At 43.1% G+C, this 16,185-nt stretch overlaps 1 protein-coding gene across 1 annotated transcript in view; it reads left to right on the top strand.

Annotated features, from left to right (window-relative positions):
* The window catches only part of Muc13 (mucin 13, cell surface associated), a 39,540-nt gene extending 24,387 nt beyond the window's left edge, over positions 1-15,153 (top strand). Inside the window, exons 10-12 of the mRNA XM_041673343.1 lie at positions 1,500-1,584; positions 12,788-13,058; positions 14,093-15,153. Of these exons, the coding sequence (XP_041529277.1) occupies positions 1,500-1,584; positions 12,788-13,058 (356 nt within the window). The 3' untranslated portion in view covers positions 14,093-15,153. The remainder of the gene's footprint in view (positions 1-1,499; positions 1,585-12,787; positions 13,059-14,092) is intronic.
* The last annotated feature ends 1,032 nt before the right edge of the window (positions 15,154-16,185 follow it).

The raw sequence follows: 16,185 nt of genomic DNA on the forward strand, positions 1-16,185 counted from the left end.
CTTCGGGCATTCACTGAGAGAGAAGCTCAGCTTGGAGTTTGTCTCCTGGGTCCTGCCTCCCTTACTCACCCTTAGGTGATGGCTGTTGTTGAAAATAACAGAACTCAGACCCAGGGGTGAGCTGGTGCCTCTGAACCCACTCCAAACCAGAGAAGGGTCATCATATCCTTAGTCATCATACTCAATTTCTGTATTATAGATGGTGCTTCCAAAAATGGTGGGTATTGGTGAGCATTTAGAAAGCAGGCATTTAAGTGCTCAGGTTGGTCTTATCAAATCTTATTATTTATTCATTTATTTATTTATTTTGGCATCAGGGTTTTACTGTATAATCCTGGCTGACCTAGAACTGGCTATGTAGACCTAGGTTGGCCTCAAACTCCCAGAGATCTTCCTGCCTCTGCCTCTCGGGTGCTGGGATTAAAGGTGTGTGCCACCACCACCTGCCATGAATGAGTTTTCTAGTGTTTGTCAGGTTAAGCGTTTGGAACTGGTGTGAGCGTTATGTTCACAGGCTATTCTTATGGCCATATTTCAAGAGTCCATAGCAGCCAGGCAAAGTGTTGAATGTCTGTAATCTCAGTACTCAGGATGCCGAGGCAGGAGAACCCATCCTGGGTTACATACCGAAAGGTCTATAGCACGAGTCTGAGGTAGAAGAGTGTAGGCGTTAACAGTCTCCTCCTTCATAAGCTATTCACTACCTGCCTCCTCTACTAATGACATGTTTAACCCTGATGGAGGGCAGGCAATGGCAGGAGAGATGGAGAGAGAGTGTAGACTGCAGTGAGGTCCTCAAACCCACATAGCCCAGGAAGACCTGGCCACCATCAGCCCCTTTTGTATTTGGGATTTCATAGCTGGCAAGGGTGCATGTAATGGTTGTGAGTTGCAGACCACCTAATGGTTAGGGCATAGTAAGGGCATGAGGACAAGGAGAGGGTAGCAGCAGAGATGGGCACCTGTCCTGTGTGCCTCTCTGAAGGGCTGGGAGACAGGAACCCGATGGAGCTCACACTGAGACCCTGGAAACACGAGTCTCTGTGCAGTAGACAGCAGGACCCGATTGTTGGAGGCCATCTGTTCCAGTTTCATTTCTGTTGCTGAGACAAACACCCTAAGAGAGAAAAAGCTGTGTTTGGTTTATAATTCCAGGTTACAGTCTACTGTTTTGGGGAAACCAAGGCAGGAACTCAAAGCATTGCAGTCTACAGCCAAGAGCAAAAGGAGAATGAGCATGTGGGTCCTTGTTTGCTGCTTTCTTGCTCCCAGCTAGCTTCATTCTCTCCTACTGTTCAGGACGGCCCGCCTAGGGAATGATGCTTCCCACAGTGGACTGGGTCTTCCTGTATCAACTAACAGTCAAGACCCCTCTGCCCCAGGCATACCACATAGGCTAACCCCGTTTAGATAATGCCTCATTAAAACTCTCTTCCCAGCCTAGGTTGTGCCAAGTTGACAGTTAAAGCTAACAAGGATTCTTGTCTGTTCCCTTTCAGCATTTCAGCTGATCCTCACCATTGTGGGCACCATAGCCGGAGCCTTCATTCTCATCCTGCTGATTGCATTTATCATCTCAGTGAGGTACGGGTGTGCGTGTGTGTGTGTGTGTGTGTGTGTGTGTGTGTGTGTGTGTAGATACTGCTAGATAAGCTGCTTTCCAAAACATATTCATGGGTGGGAAGAGCAAACAAACAAGGCGGGCCTCTCTCCCACAATTGAATGTTTTTTTCTTATTTAAATTATTTTCTTTTTTTAAAAGATTTATACTATTTTTATGTAAGTATGTGTATGTATTTTATGTACATGTTTATTTATGTATGCTTGTATAAGTGCGTGTCAATACAAGCACTCGAGGAATCCAGGAGAGAGTATCATATTCATATCCCCTAGAGCTACCCAACCTGGTGTTGGAACCTGAACTCGGGTCTTCTCCAAGAAGTGTATGTGTTCTTATCCATTGAACATCACTGTAGCCTTTCCTCAATTTTATCTTCTTAAGTCATTGTATATATATGTATATATATTTCTATATCCTTTATGTTTTAAATTTTTTGTTCAGTTTTATTTTTGCTTCACACTAATCAGACCCAGCAATCAGTTTTCTGTGGCGTTAATCACTGTTCACGAGGGCCAGGTGTGGTGGTGCACCCCTTTAATCTGAGCACTCAGGAGACAGAGGCAGGCGGATCTCTGTGAGTTTGAGACCAGCTAGGGCTATATAGAGAGTCTCTGTCTCAAACAACAGAAAAACCACTTTCCCTTAGCACCATTTAACTTGTTATGCATAGCTATACATCCCTGTACTCAATCCTTGGAAAGTGGAGTCAGGAGGATTAAGAGTTTAGGGCCATCCTCAACTACATAGCAACAGGTTTGAGGCCAGCCTTGACTACATGAGATCCTACCTCACCAAAACAAAATCCAGGAACGGGTCTGGGGCTCAGTTGGTAGAGTGTTTGCATAGGCTGCATGAAGTCCTGGATTTGACCTCTCATAGCACAAACCAGATGTGGTGGTGGCTCCCTGTCATTCCAGCTCAGCTGGTAGAGACAGGAGACTACATAAGGAGTTTCAGGCCAGCCTGGGCTCTATGGGACAGCCTTGAAACAAAGACATATTTAATTCCATTGATGTTGTCAAATATAACTTCCCCCCAAAGCATGCACTTGCCTAGGACTCTGCTGAATGACCCTCAGCAGGGTCCCAAGGCAACCTCTGCAGAAACCCCGGGTTTTAAAGTGGTCAGGTCATCTCAGCTTGGTGCCTTTGGTCTCATAAGGGAAGGGAAGTGAGGTCTCTTTAGCCATTCAGCAATTTCTAGCGATACTGCCTCTCTTCCAGTAGCCAAGAAAAGGATGCTGCCACCCTCTTCCCATCGACATGTGCCCAGTGGACTCCACATTGTGAGGCAGCTGCTTTCTCCCCTAACATTTAGCTCAGATCTTATATTCTGGTAACACATTCTGGCCTTTTCCCGCTATAACTGTAGAGGATGGACAGATACCCAGTTCTTTTTGTTTTGTTTGTTTTTGTTTTTTGAGACAAGGTTTCTCTGTGAAGGCGTAAGTCACAAACAATGCCACACCAATTCGGGGTTATGATTATTAGGGTGGTATTTATTTAAAGGGGAAAAAACTTACAGATCACTGTCCCAGGCAACAGCCCTCTATGCAACCAGGAAAGGAGTCTAGTCGCAGGCGGAGCAGGAAGTGAAGAGAGAGAGGAGAGGGAAGTGGCCGCTTTTTTAAAGGGAGAGAAACCACGCCCCAGTGGGCTGGTACCTCAGCGGTGATAGGCTGGAGGAGTGGGAGGACCTCCCGCAACACCTCCCCCTTTTGTTTAAATAAGAGAGTTCTAAACCTACTATGAAATTATATACAATAAGTACAAATATCCTATTCTAACTAGCTTAGGTCTTGTATAATAAATAACTTGACCAAGTCATGAGAGAAAGTAACTACATTAATATAGTCTTCAACCCCATCGAAGATCTGAGAAGGGAAATAATGTTACCTGGGTAATTAGGAAGTTCAGTAAAACAACTTCCAAAACATGCAACAAATTACAGAGACAACTAGCTACCTGGGCAATCACCCAAAGTCACATTAGCATCGTTGAAGCAACCAACTTTGGCTAAGGCCTAACATAACTGACATACCATTTTCTAAGGCAAGCAACTTTTCAAAACTATCTTACCCTGTCTTGGCAGGATATGACAGTCCTGTTTTATCCATTGATGCATGCTCTGTATCTTTGTCAGTTGTTGAGGTATGGGCATTTCTTTGCCCAAACGCCAGTTCTGCCAAAAAGAAAGGCTCCAGGTGGAGTGTCTTTGGTGCTCAACATTCTCTCGGGAAAAGAGTGGTGTTGCCAGGAGAAATTGTGTCTCACTACCACAAAACTCTGAGTTAGATTAAAGGCCATTTTCTACAGCTCTTTGAAGAAGTTGAAGATTATCTATCTATACTGAGTATAATCTCTATATATCTAAAGAACCTGATTAGTCTATTATAAATGACAAACTTAGATGACTATTAGTCTATATAATTCTCAATATCTATCTAACTTAAAGACTAAGACAATAAACGACTGTGAAACAAATGAGGACAATGACCTCCAAATATAAACAATGTACAAATATACATTGCAGTAGGTAAATATATATCAATACACAATCATTATATAAGTATCTTAATCAGAGGTAGAAATGTACACTGCAATATGGTAAATATATACAATATATATATATCAATACAATATATGTCAATACATAAAAAATGTTTTAAACAGAGGTAGAAACATGCATGCGTACAATAGTCAATATAATTTAACTTTGTATCAATATACAAGAATCTATACCAATGTATTTGTCTAAAAACAGTAACTCACAATTACAAATCTATTATCCCATCATCCCTCTTTTTTTTTTTTTCAAAATGATCCCTGAGCGTATAAAATTCCTCCCCCAACTCTCAATCGTATACTAATTATAATCAACCCCTAAATGATGTCCCTAAACCCAAGGGCAAACTTTACTGGGAGAGGGGACGTCGTCCTCTAGAATTACTTCCAGCTGTCATGGGGGCGACGTTCTTTCTGGGGGATCCTGTGAAAGTAAAATGATGGTTAAATTTCAAGATCAATGTCTTTTAAAATTGCCAATAGTCTCTGATTATTTTGTGCAGGTCTGGCCAAAATGTTGTATAAGATGTGCACCATTTCAGCTAACCAAGTTGGAACTGTCTTGTGCAGCTGGTACCAAAAGCAGGTCTTGTAGTAGCGCTATCAGTATCATGACGTCATATCAACCAGGTGGAGTTGTTGTTATGGGGCCCCATCTTCTTCCTGGAAACTTCAAATGTCACTTCAGGAAAAACTCATTGTTCATTATGAAAAACTTAAACATTAATCATATAGACATATATAGACATATATATATATTCAATGAAAGACATGATAGATATATTCAATGAAAAGTATGATAGATATGAAGAAAAGCAAAGATGTTTTCTAAACTCATATTTCTTTCTGTCCCACATCATGGCTCTTGACATGAGACAGAAACTCCAGAAACTCTGGGTTTTTCTCTTACTAACAGGCTTGGAATTGGAGAGGGACTGAGCCAGAGTCCAACTTCAAAACCAGCTTTATAAATTTAGAAATATGGTTTAATATTACTTACACAACCGATTCAGTTGTCTTGATATTTCCTATTGGGCAGGTATTTTTCCATCTGTCAGTATCCAAACATCCAGGGTCCCTTGAATTTCTCAAAAATGAGTGTTTTCCTGTGGAGATAAGAACAGAACCCTGCCCCCATTCTATATGTTTTTCTTACCACCTGTATGAATATCATCGTTGTGGATGAGTTGTCATTTCTCCTTTCCAAGAGGTTTCTCCTCTTCAAATCGAAACTTTATTAATTTTGATGGTATCCATAATTTTTCTTCTCCTGTGGAAACAAGAGCAAAACCCCTTCCCCAACGTAGCACATCTCCTGGCTTCCACTGAGAGGTCAGCACATCTTTGAAATAAATCGGTTGATTTAGTTCAGCAGACTTTTCCATTATCCAATGTCTTTCTGCTGCTGTCGTTCCTTTCTCATTAGCGTTAAGAAAATTCAAGGTTAATAAAGCATTATGTAATCTATTTCTGGGGGTATTTTCAGTCCCTTTCTGTTTGTTCAGCATATCCTTTATAGTACGATTTGATCTTTCTATAACTGCCTGACCTGTAGGATTATTTGGTATACCTGTAATGTGTTTTATATTATAATAATCAAAAAAGCGTTTCATTTTCTTAGATACATATGCTGGACCATTATCTGTCTTTATTTGCGCAGGTATACCCATGATGGCCATAACTTCCAATAAATGTGTGATTACTAAATCAGCCTTTTCTGAGCTCAGGGCTGTAGCCCATTGAAAACCTGAATACGTGTCTATGGTGTGGTGTACATATTTTAATTTACCAAATTCCATAAAGTGGAACACATCCATCTGCCAGATTTCATTTCTCTTAGTACCCTTTGGGTTACTCCCTGCAGGCAACGGTGTTTGATTATAGAAAGAACAAGTAGGACATCTCTTTATAATGTCCTTAGCTTGTTGCCAAGTAATGGAAAATTCTTTCTTTAGGCCTTTACTATTGACATGATGCTTCTTATGAAATTCCGAGGCCTGCAACACACTTCCAATCAATAATTGATCAATCTCAGCATTGCCTTGGGCTAGAGGACCAGGCAGACCTGTATGGGACCGGATGTGTGTTATGTACATCGGACAAAGCCTGTTCCTGATTATGTCTTGTACCTGGATAAACAATGAAGTCAACTCTGTATCATCTGGTATAAATTCAGCGGTTTCAATATGCAAGATAACTCTTTCTGCATATTGTGAATCTGTAACTATATTAAGAGGTTCTTTAAAATCCCTTAGCACCATAAGAATGGCATATAATTCTGCCTTCTGGACAGAATTATAAGGGCTTTGTTCCACCTTACTCAATTCATCTGACTTGTAACCTGCTTTCCCTGATTTATTTGCATCAGTATAGAACGTACGGGCTCCAGTTATTGGAGCATCACGTACAATTCTAGGAAGAATCCAAGAAGTTCTTTTTATGAGATTAAGTCTATCACTTTTGGGATAGTTGCTATTAATTTCTCCCAAAAAGTTAGCACAAGCTCTTTGCCACGGTTCATTGTCTTCCCATAACTTTTTTATTTCTTCAGTAGTAAAAGGCACTATAATTTCTGCTGGGTCTATACCTGCTAGTTGACGAAGTCTCAGCTTACCTTTTATAATTAATTCAGAGACCTTTTCCACATAAGTTTTTAATTTTTTACTTGGTTTATTAGGTATAAATATCCACTCTAAAATAATATCTTCCCTCTGCATTAGAATCCCTGTAGGAGAAATTCTGGAAGGCAATATGACTAGGATGCAGCTAAGATTTGGGTTCACCCTATCCACATGTGCCTCCTGTAATTTTTCCTCAATCATTGTCAGTTCCTTTTCTGCTTCAGCTGTCAGTTCTCTTGGACTATTCAAATCTTTATCACCATCTAAGGTTTTGTTTAAATGAACTATTAGATCAGGTGTTATCCCAACAGCTGGTCGTAGACTGGAAATGTCTCCTAACAATCTTTGGAAGTCATTAAGAGTCTTTAACCGGTCTCTCCTAATTTGTGCCTTTTGCGTTTTAATTTTCTCTAACCCTATTCTGTAACCTAGGTAATTAATAGAATTTCCTCTTTGAATCTTTTCAGGGGCAATTTGTAATCCCCACCTAGGCAAGACTTTCTTTACTTCTTCAAACATCCTTTCTAAAGTATCTTTATTTGAATCAGATAATAAGATGTCATCCATGTAATGATAAATGATGGACTTGGGGAATTGTTTACGAATTATTTCCAATGGCTTACTTACAAAATATTGGCACAGTGTAGGACTATTGAGCATACCCTGTGGGAGGACAGTCCATTGATATCTCCTATTAGGCTGAGAATTATTGTAAGTAGGCACTGTGAAGGCAAATTTTTCTCTATCCTTTTTTTGTAACGGTATAGTGAAAAAACAATCTTTCAAATCAATAACTATAAGAGGCCATCCTTTTGGTAACAGAGAAGGCAAAGGAATTCCAGATTGTAGTGGGCCCATAGGTTGAATTACTTTGTTGACAGCTCTTAGATCTGTCACCATTCTCCATTTACCAGATTTCTTTTTTACAACAAACACAGGAGAATTCCAAGGGCTGGTTGATTCTTCAATATGGTGAGCATCTAGTTGCTCTTGCACCAGCTGTTCCAATGCCTGTAGTTTATCTTCAGCTAGAGGCCATTGTTTGGTCCATATTGGCTTCTCAGTTAGCCATTTTAAAGGTAGGGCCGTTGGTACCTCTAAAGGTTTGGTATTTGCTGTATGTTCTTGTACAGCCTGAATGGCTGGTGACCTTTTTCCATAATACCTCATCATATCCTTCCCAGAATTATGAGTTCCTGGAAATACAGGAATGTTAATCTGGGTATTCCATTGCTGTAGCAGGTCACGGCCCCATAAATTTATGGCAATATTGGCTATATATGGCCTTAGTCTTCCTATTTGCCCTTCGGGCCCTATGCATTCAACCCATCTTGTGCTTTGTTTTACACGAGATAGGGTTCCAATTCCCAGGAATTGAACATCTACCTCTTGAAGAGGCCAATTCGGATGCCAAGATTCTGGGGTAATGATACTTACATCCGCACCTGTGTCTAATAAGCCTTCAATAAAAGTGCCATTTATACAGACTCTTAGCTTTGGTCTTTGATCATTAATAGAAGTCTGCCAAAATATACGTTTACTCTGTCCTATTGGGTTTTTTGACTCATCCTCCACACGTAATTCTTCATTTAGACCAGTATTACTTTTTACAGCAGAAATTGGAGCTTTTAATTTTCTTGGTGAGGCACGTTCTCCACTGTGACTGGGAATGTCTGGGCCACTGTTGGCTTGGGGGCCTGCGAGAGGCCCCCCAAGGAGTTTCCCGATGATATCGGATTGCCCCGTCTGTCTGTTGTTGACCTACATTCGTTGGACCAATGCCTGCCTTTACCGCATCTCCTACATATACCTGAAGGCCGAGGTCTCCTATTTTTGTCATTCCCAGAAGAGATATTATTCCTAGAAATTCTTTGCCTGCAATTCCTTTGCAAATGTCCTAATTTACCACAATTAAAACACCTGGCAGTTTGATGTCTCCTCATTGCTTTGGAAATCGCTTCTCCTACCCAAGATTCATCATTATAGCTAAACGTCTCAACATTCATCGTATGCTGAATCCATTCATCCATAGGTGCTGATCTAGACTTTAAAGGCCCAATTATCTTTTTGCATTCTATGTTTGCATTCTCAAAAGCTAGAGATTCAAGAAGTATTCGTCTAGCTTCTGGGTCTGTTACCCCTATGTCCAGAGCCTTAATTAATCTTTGCAAAAAGTCAATAAAGGGTTCTCTCTGTCCCTGCCTAATTCTGGTATATGATTCAACCCTTTTTGCTGGATCTTGTATCCTATTCCAAGCATTTAAAGCTGCTTGGTGACATAGACACAGTACTTCATCGTCATAAAGAGCTTGGACCTGTGGATCAGCATATTCTCCTGCACCAAGAATTTGATCTTGGGAAACCTCAATACCTTTTGCTCTTCCTTGCTGTTCCATATGTTTGGATTCTTCTCTGAAATAAATTCCAAACATCAAGGAAGGTCCATTATCTAAAACTGCAGACACTAACTGATGGAAATCATGGGGAGTAGCTCTAGCATTAGAAGCCCAAGTCCTTATCATTTCCTTTACATATGCATTGTGCAAGCCAAAATTAACAACAGCTTGCTTAATTTCTTTCAGATCATTCATTGCTATTGGCGTCCATCTAGCTTCTCTGACTCCCTTTGAGCCTTTAGAAGTTGATGCTTTTTCAGAATTAAGTATAGGGTATGTCGCTAGAACCCTGGGTAAGCCAGTTCTAATAGCTGGTGGAGGCCTTATATCCTGTCCTTGTGTTTCCTTACTCTGTTCACCAGCTGTAATAATTTCCCCAATCTTTTCAAATCTTTTTATCATTGTCTCTCTTAAATCCTGAATCTCCTGACCTGTATATATTTCCAGTGATTTTACTGAGGTATCAATTTTTTGGTCCCCATTCTGCACCTGTGATTCCAAAGCTTTAATTTTTTCCTTCAAAGATAACATGTCCTCCTTAAACTTTTCTTGTATATCATGTAGATTCCCATCTTGGAGGTACATTCTGTCTGTTACCTTATCAAAACTTTGTGATAAAGTCTGAACGTCAAATTCAACAGCCTGAACCCTTTCAGGTAACTTTCTAATACCCTTGGATATGGAATCAATTTTGTCTGTCATAGTATCCACTTGTTCAGATAACCTCTGATTTTCAATAATTTTAATCCTGTCAATTAGTTGTTCATTATTAGTTCGTAAAGATTCTATCATTCTTAGGAGTGCCATATTCTTCTGTTCATTATTAGTACGTAAAGATTCAATCGTTCTTAGTAGTGCCATATTCTTCCTTAATGATAGAATATGGAAAAGAAAACTGAAGGCTAGTAACAAGAAAATTAAGGTATCCCCATAATCATATAAACCTTGTATGATGTAATTCATTGTATTAGTAAATATAAATTTACTAATCCATTGTATTAGTGAAAACAAAGCAGTAAAATTTGCGTTAGAAACAAAAACTGCAATATTACCTATTATCCAGCAGGTGGCGCTGTTGCAGAGTCGCGGTGAAAACATGGTCCTGTTTCAGTGCCTTAGTAGATGTTAAAAACTGGAAAATGAAAGTTTCTCAACAAAATAAATCTAATTAAATCAATTCCTGAGACAGAACAAGTCACCCTGAGGGGTTGCAGCTTTCAGCAACCACGTGCTCTGGTTCGTGCCACTTAAGAGCTGTACTTGCAAGGGAGATTTAAAAATGACTCAGAAAAGAGCAAACCAGGTGGCCAGAGACTACACGGGCCTGTGGAGTTTAAATCCACGTGGGAAGTCCAAGGCCTCTGGTGGCTGAGGAAGGAGGGGCTCCCGCCAAGCCGAACTAGAGCCCGCCAAGCCCGCAGCCGCCAAGCTGAACTTGCGCCCGCCAAGCCCGCAGCCGCCAAGCCGAACTTGGGGCTGGGAGTGGGGAAAGGAGAGGTTCTAAAACCAAACGTTGGGCGCCAAAATGAAGGCGTAAGTCACAAACAATGCCACACCAATTCGGGGTTATGATTATTAGGGTGGTATTTATTTAAAGGGGAAAAAACTTACAGATCACTGTCCTAGGCAACAGCCCTCTACGCAACCAGGAAAGGAGTCTAGTCACAGGCGGAGCAGGAAGTGAAGAGAGAGAGGAGAGGGAAGTGGCCGCTTTTTTAAAGGGAGAGAAACCACGCCCCAGTGGGCTGGTACCTCAGCGGTGATAGGCTGGAGGAGTGGGAGGACCTCCCGCAACATCTCTGTATAGCCCTGGCTGTCCTAGAACTTGCTCTATAGACCAAGCTGGCCTCCAACTCACAGAGATCTGCCTGCCTCTGCCTCCCAAGTGCTGGGACTAAATGTATACGCCACCACTGCCTGACATAGTCGGTTCTTATTCTATTGTTGCTGCTTTCTTCCACTTTGATGTTAACCTTTCCCAGAGCAAAACTAGAATAAGCCACAGGGCCATCCCCACAATATCTAGCTTTCTCACTTCTAGGAAGAGAGGCAGAACCTTCTTCGTTTTGGAGTAAGCCTATGTCCTCTTTTCTTAAGGTAGTTGGCTGACTGTCCTGGCCCTCCGGAGACCAGAGTTACTATCGAATTGGGTGGCCTTGTGACAGTTTTTGGTTTGTTTGTTTATCAAGACTTCTCCATCCTGCTGCAGAGCCAGGCTCTTAGCTCATCCACAGAGTCAGGGTTCTTGGAATTACAGCATGAAATCTTTGCCTCCATGATCAGTCCTTAGGGAAGAGGAGTCTTTGCTAGAGAGACTATCAAAAGCAGGGTTCCCAGGGCAAAATGAGCTAGCTATCTGAGGCACCCGGTGAATGCCATCCCCAATGTGACTGAAGCACAGGTGGCCTGTGTCATAGATACAGCTGTTCCTACTCTCTCTCTCTCTCTCTCTTTTTTTTTTTTTTTTTTTTGGTTTTTCGAGACAGGGTTTCTCTGTAGCTATAGAGCCTGTCCTGGAACTAGCTCTTGTAGACCAGGCTGGCCTCGAACTCACAAAGATCCGCCTGTCTCTGCCTCCTGAATACTGAGATTAAAGGCTTGAGCCACCATCGCCCGGCTGTCCCTACTCTCTTGATCTGGGGAGTGGGACTATGGCCCATGGACAGGAAGACAAGCAGGTGTATAATGTGGGTAAGGTAGGACGACGACCATGTGAGCACAAACACTTAGAATTCCCACACTAGAGGCCCCTGAAGTGCCCCAACAAGCCCTATCATGCTGCCAAACCTTCTTTCCTTTTCTCCTCATTGTACACATGTGTGTAGTTTGTTCTGTTTGTGTAAACACATATGTACTAGTGTAGGTACTATGCATGTGGGTGAACATGTAGACCCAGGGTTGCTGTCAGGAGGCTTCCTCGGCCGTGGGCTCCTTCACTAGTTGAGGCAGGAGGCTTCCTCTTTGTGGGGTCCTCCACTAACTGAGGCAGAAGGTTCCCTCTGCTGTGGGCTCCTCCGTTAGCTGAGGCAGAATCTCTCAGTTGCACTAGGGCTCACAGAAATGGTTACTCTGGTTAGCTAACTTATTCCAGAGATCTCTATCCCGAGTCCCTCCTTCCAAGTGCTAGAGAGAAAGGTGGGCCTCCATGCATGCCCACCTGACATCTGTATGGACTCTAGGGATTCCAACTCAGGTCCCCACACTTCTGTGCCAAGTGCTTTGAAAGCAGAGCCATCTTCTCAGGCTCCGTTTTCCTCTTCTAAGACCATGGTATGCTGAGCACATCTCACTCACTGGATGTTTCTGTAGACATTTATTCTGCTGGTGTCAGACATAAGTCATGGCTTCTCTTTCACTTCTATGAGTTTCATAACCAACTGAAAAGCACACCTAATGCCAACGTCGGCCTGGGCATGGTGGCACACCCTTTCATCCCAACACTTGGGAGACACAGGCAGGCAGATCTCTGTGAATTCAAGGTCAGCCTGGTCTATATAATGAGTTCCAGGACTGTATGAGGAGGGGGGATTGCTTCAAGAAACTTTGTTGCCATCCTTAAATCCTAATTCATTTTACTGATTATAGTTCAAAAAACAAAAAGAAGAATGTGGAGGAACAGAAGTTGATTGATGAAGACTTTCAGAACGTACGAATGCAGCAGACCGGCTTCAGCAATTCCGGCTTCAGCAACTTCGGTTTCAGCAATTCTGGCTTCAGCAACTCCCGCTTCAGCAACTCCGGCTTTAGCAACAACTTCGACTTCAGCAACTTCGAAGCTGGCAACAGCATCTTCCCCAAAGTCAAGACCCAAAATCCTTATGCAAACCAGCAAAGCATGCCTCGCCCTGACTACTAGGTGAGTGACGCCTCTGACTTTGCAGCATGTAATGCCCAGGCGGGGGAAACTGAAGCAGAGCTGGAGAGGTGGCTCTTGGAGAGGACCTGGGCTCGGTTCCCAGCACCCCCCCCCCCACAACTCTAGTTCCAGGGAATCCAATGACCTCTTCAGTTTCTGCTAGTTCCAGGCAAGCACATGGTATACATACATAAATGCAAGCAAAACACTCATGCACATAAAAAAAAATAAAACAAATCTTCTGGGCAGTGTTGGCACATGCATTTAACCCCAACACTCAGGAAGCAGAGGCAGGCATATCTCTGTAAAATTCAGGCTAGCCTGGACTACATGTGAACTCCAGGCTAGCCCAACTGGGGCTACATATCAAGACCCTAGGACATAAAAACAAAACAAATGTGATGGAAAATACCAACAGCAGCAAAACCCAGCGTGCTGGGAGCAGTGCACATACCTGTATCCCAGCATTTGGGAGGCTGAAGCATGAGGACCATGTATCTGAAGCCAGGTGACTTAGTTACTTCCATTGCCTTGATAAGACACCATGGCCAAGACCAGCTATAGAAGAGATTACTAGAGGCTTGCAATTTCGGCGGGTGAGTTCATGGCCATTGTGGTGGAGAGTGTGTTGGCAGGCAGGCAGGCATGACACTGGAGGAGCAGGAGAGCTCATATCCTTAGGAGACAGAGAGAGCTGACTGGGAATGGGAATGGGCTTTTGAAACCTCAAAGCCTGCCTCTAATGACACTGCTCCTCCGCCAGGGCCACACCTCCTAATCCTTCCCAAACAGTTCCACCCCCCAGGGGCCAAGTATTCACATGTGTGAGTCTATGGGGGCCATCCTCATTCAAACCACCACCTCAGGCTAGACTAAATAGATCCTGCGTCAAAACAAACAGAAACACCCCAAAGACATAAGGGAGAAAGCCAGAGAAGACAAGGGTGTTAATTGCCAAATCTCAGTGTTCTCTTGTTGCAGTTTGGAAATCTTTTCTAAGCCTCAGCTCTCTTCTTCTCTCTCCTCCTGTATAGAATGAGAAGAATTTGGAGCCCTCCCTAGCCCAGCCCACACGAGCTGTGATTTTGAGTGTTTAGAGGACAAGAGAAGTGGGCAGAGACAAAAACCTGACCTCCAGGGTTCTGTCTACCCCATCTGTCAACCCCTCTGAGTGTGGACCTGTATGAAGAATGCAGCTCCCTGAAGACACCTATAAAATTAAATGCACATAGACACTATGAGCCTTGTTAAGTGTTGATTTTCTCCAGTTAGTACAAAATGCTAAGATGGTGATTGGTGTAAGGCTTTTCTTTCCTGGTGGGCCAAAAGCATTTCCAATCTAGAGGGAACCCCCTCATAACCCGTCCCTGGGCAGTGCCGCTCCTGAGCTCCGGACTCTGGCCACCCTTGAACAGTCAGTGGCTTGTGGTAGGGCCTCACTCCAAGAACACAGGCACGAGACAGAAACATCTCCCAGCTTTCTCAGGAGGACTGCCGGCATCCAGGAACCTTCCAAAGAGAATGAGGAGGCTTGGATTAGCTCTGTCTTCCATGGGGACATTCAAGTCTTTCAGATGTTAGTTGGTAGGAGAAGCATGGAGGAAAACCATGAGCGTTAGGTAGTAGAGGGAAGCCAAGGAAGCCATGCTGGAAGAGCAAGTGAGGAAGAAGGGAGCCGGTGGCACCTAGTCCCTTGGTGTCCCTCCTCAGACAGCAAATGGGCACTTCTCAGGGGCTGCCCTCCCCAAGACATAGATCCTGGGAAAGCCATAAAAACAGGAATCCGTGTGAAGTCTGGAGCTGTGTCAAATGGCCCAGGTATCCACTCTATGATGCAGTTTCCACGGGTACTTCACTGGGCCTCAGCCTGCTCCACGATGGAGGCTTAGCAGTGCCCACCAACACCCGTGCGCACACATACACACGCACACACACATGACAAATAGACGCAGTAGTCTTTTTAATGTTTTTAATCGTGTCCTGTGTCTATCTGATGTCTGGTCCTCTCAACTGGTACTTTTATTTGTTAATATTATTTGTTTTTGACTGTTCATTGGGAAAAGCAGTGATGCAATAAAGCATCTTTGGTACACGGTACTTTGGTACTTCTTTCTTGTTTTGGGAGCTTTGGGGGATACACACAGCAGCAAGCCTCATTTTATTTTGTTTCTGTTTTGAGATAGGTCTCATGTATCCCAGGCTGGCTTCAAACGTTCTACATAGCAGAAGATAATCTGAAATTTCTGACCTTCCTGCCTCCAGCTCTCTAGTGCTAGGATTATGGGTGTGTGCCACCATGCCTGGTTTATATGGTGGATAGGGATCATACCAGAGCTTCACGCATGCCAGACAAGCCCCTAGCAACCAAGCTAGCCTTAGTCCCTAGCATATGTCTTATTTCATTTTTTAAGGATGTGTTTTATTCTGAAGTGTGTGTGTATGTGTAGGTAGGTATAGATAGCCATGGAGGCCAGAGGCTTTATATCCTCCAGAGTTAGAGTTAAGACAGACAAGAACTGTCTGAGATGCTGAGAACTCAACTCAGATCCTCTGCAAGAGCAGTAAGTACTCTGAACTGCCGAGTCATCTCTCTAGCTCTCCTCCCCTCTCATTTTAAACAGATAATGTGGCATGTCACCCACACGCTACTGACATTTACTGCCTTCTTTAGGGGTTTTGGATCACCCACAACATTTTAACATGTCATAGATCATGTTGGCTGCTATCCCCCAAACACAACTCCATGACAAGTAGCCAGGTGGGACTCGTGCCACTCCTGGTCCAGGGATGGGCCCAGGCTAATCAGTGAAGTCCCATTCTTCTGCCACTGGAGTGGACTTACGCAGAATACCTATGTAATATATTGAAAATCACCACGTGCTATTTCAGTTTGTTGAAAGTCCATTCTGGGAGCAAAAGAATCTCTTTTGTCCCAGACTCAGAATGTTTCTTTAAAGTATTTTCCCAAACTCTCTATCCCGTGACTGGTGAGATGATGTGGCTGATGAAGACCCCTGCTGCCAATCCTGACAATCCAGCTTGGATCCCTGAGACCCATATGGTGAAAAGAGAGAACCAACTCCCACAAGTTCTCTAACCTTCACACGCAGAAGGCAGAGGCAAGTGG

Source organism: Microtus oregoni, unplaced genomic scaffold (genome assembly GCF_018167655.1).
Source record: "Microtus oregoni isolate MIOR12 unplaced genomic scaffold, Mior012 000023F_ref0000262, whole genome shotgun sequence".
Lineage (NCBI taxonomy): Eukaryota > Metazoa > Chordata > Mammalia > Rodentia > Cricetidae > Microtus > Microtus oregoni.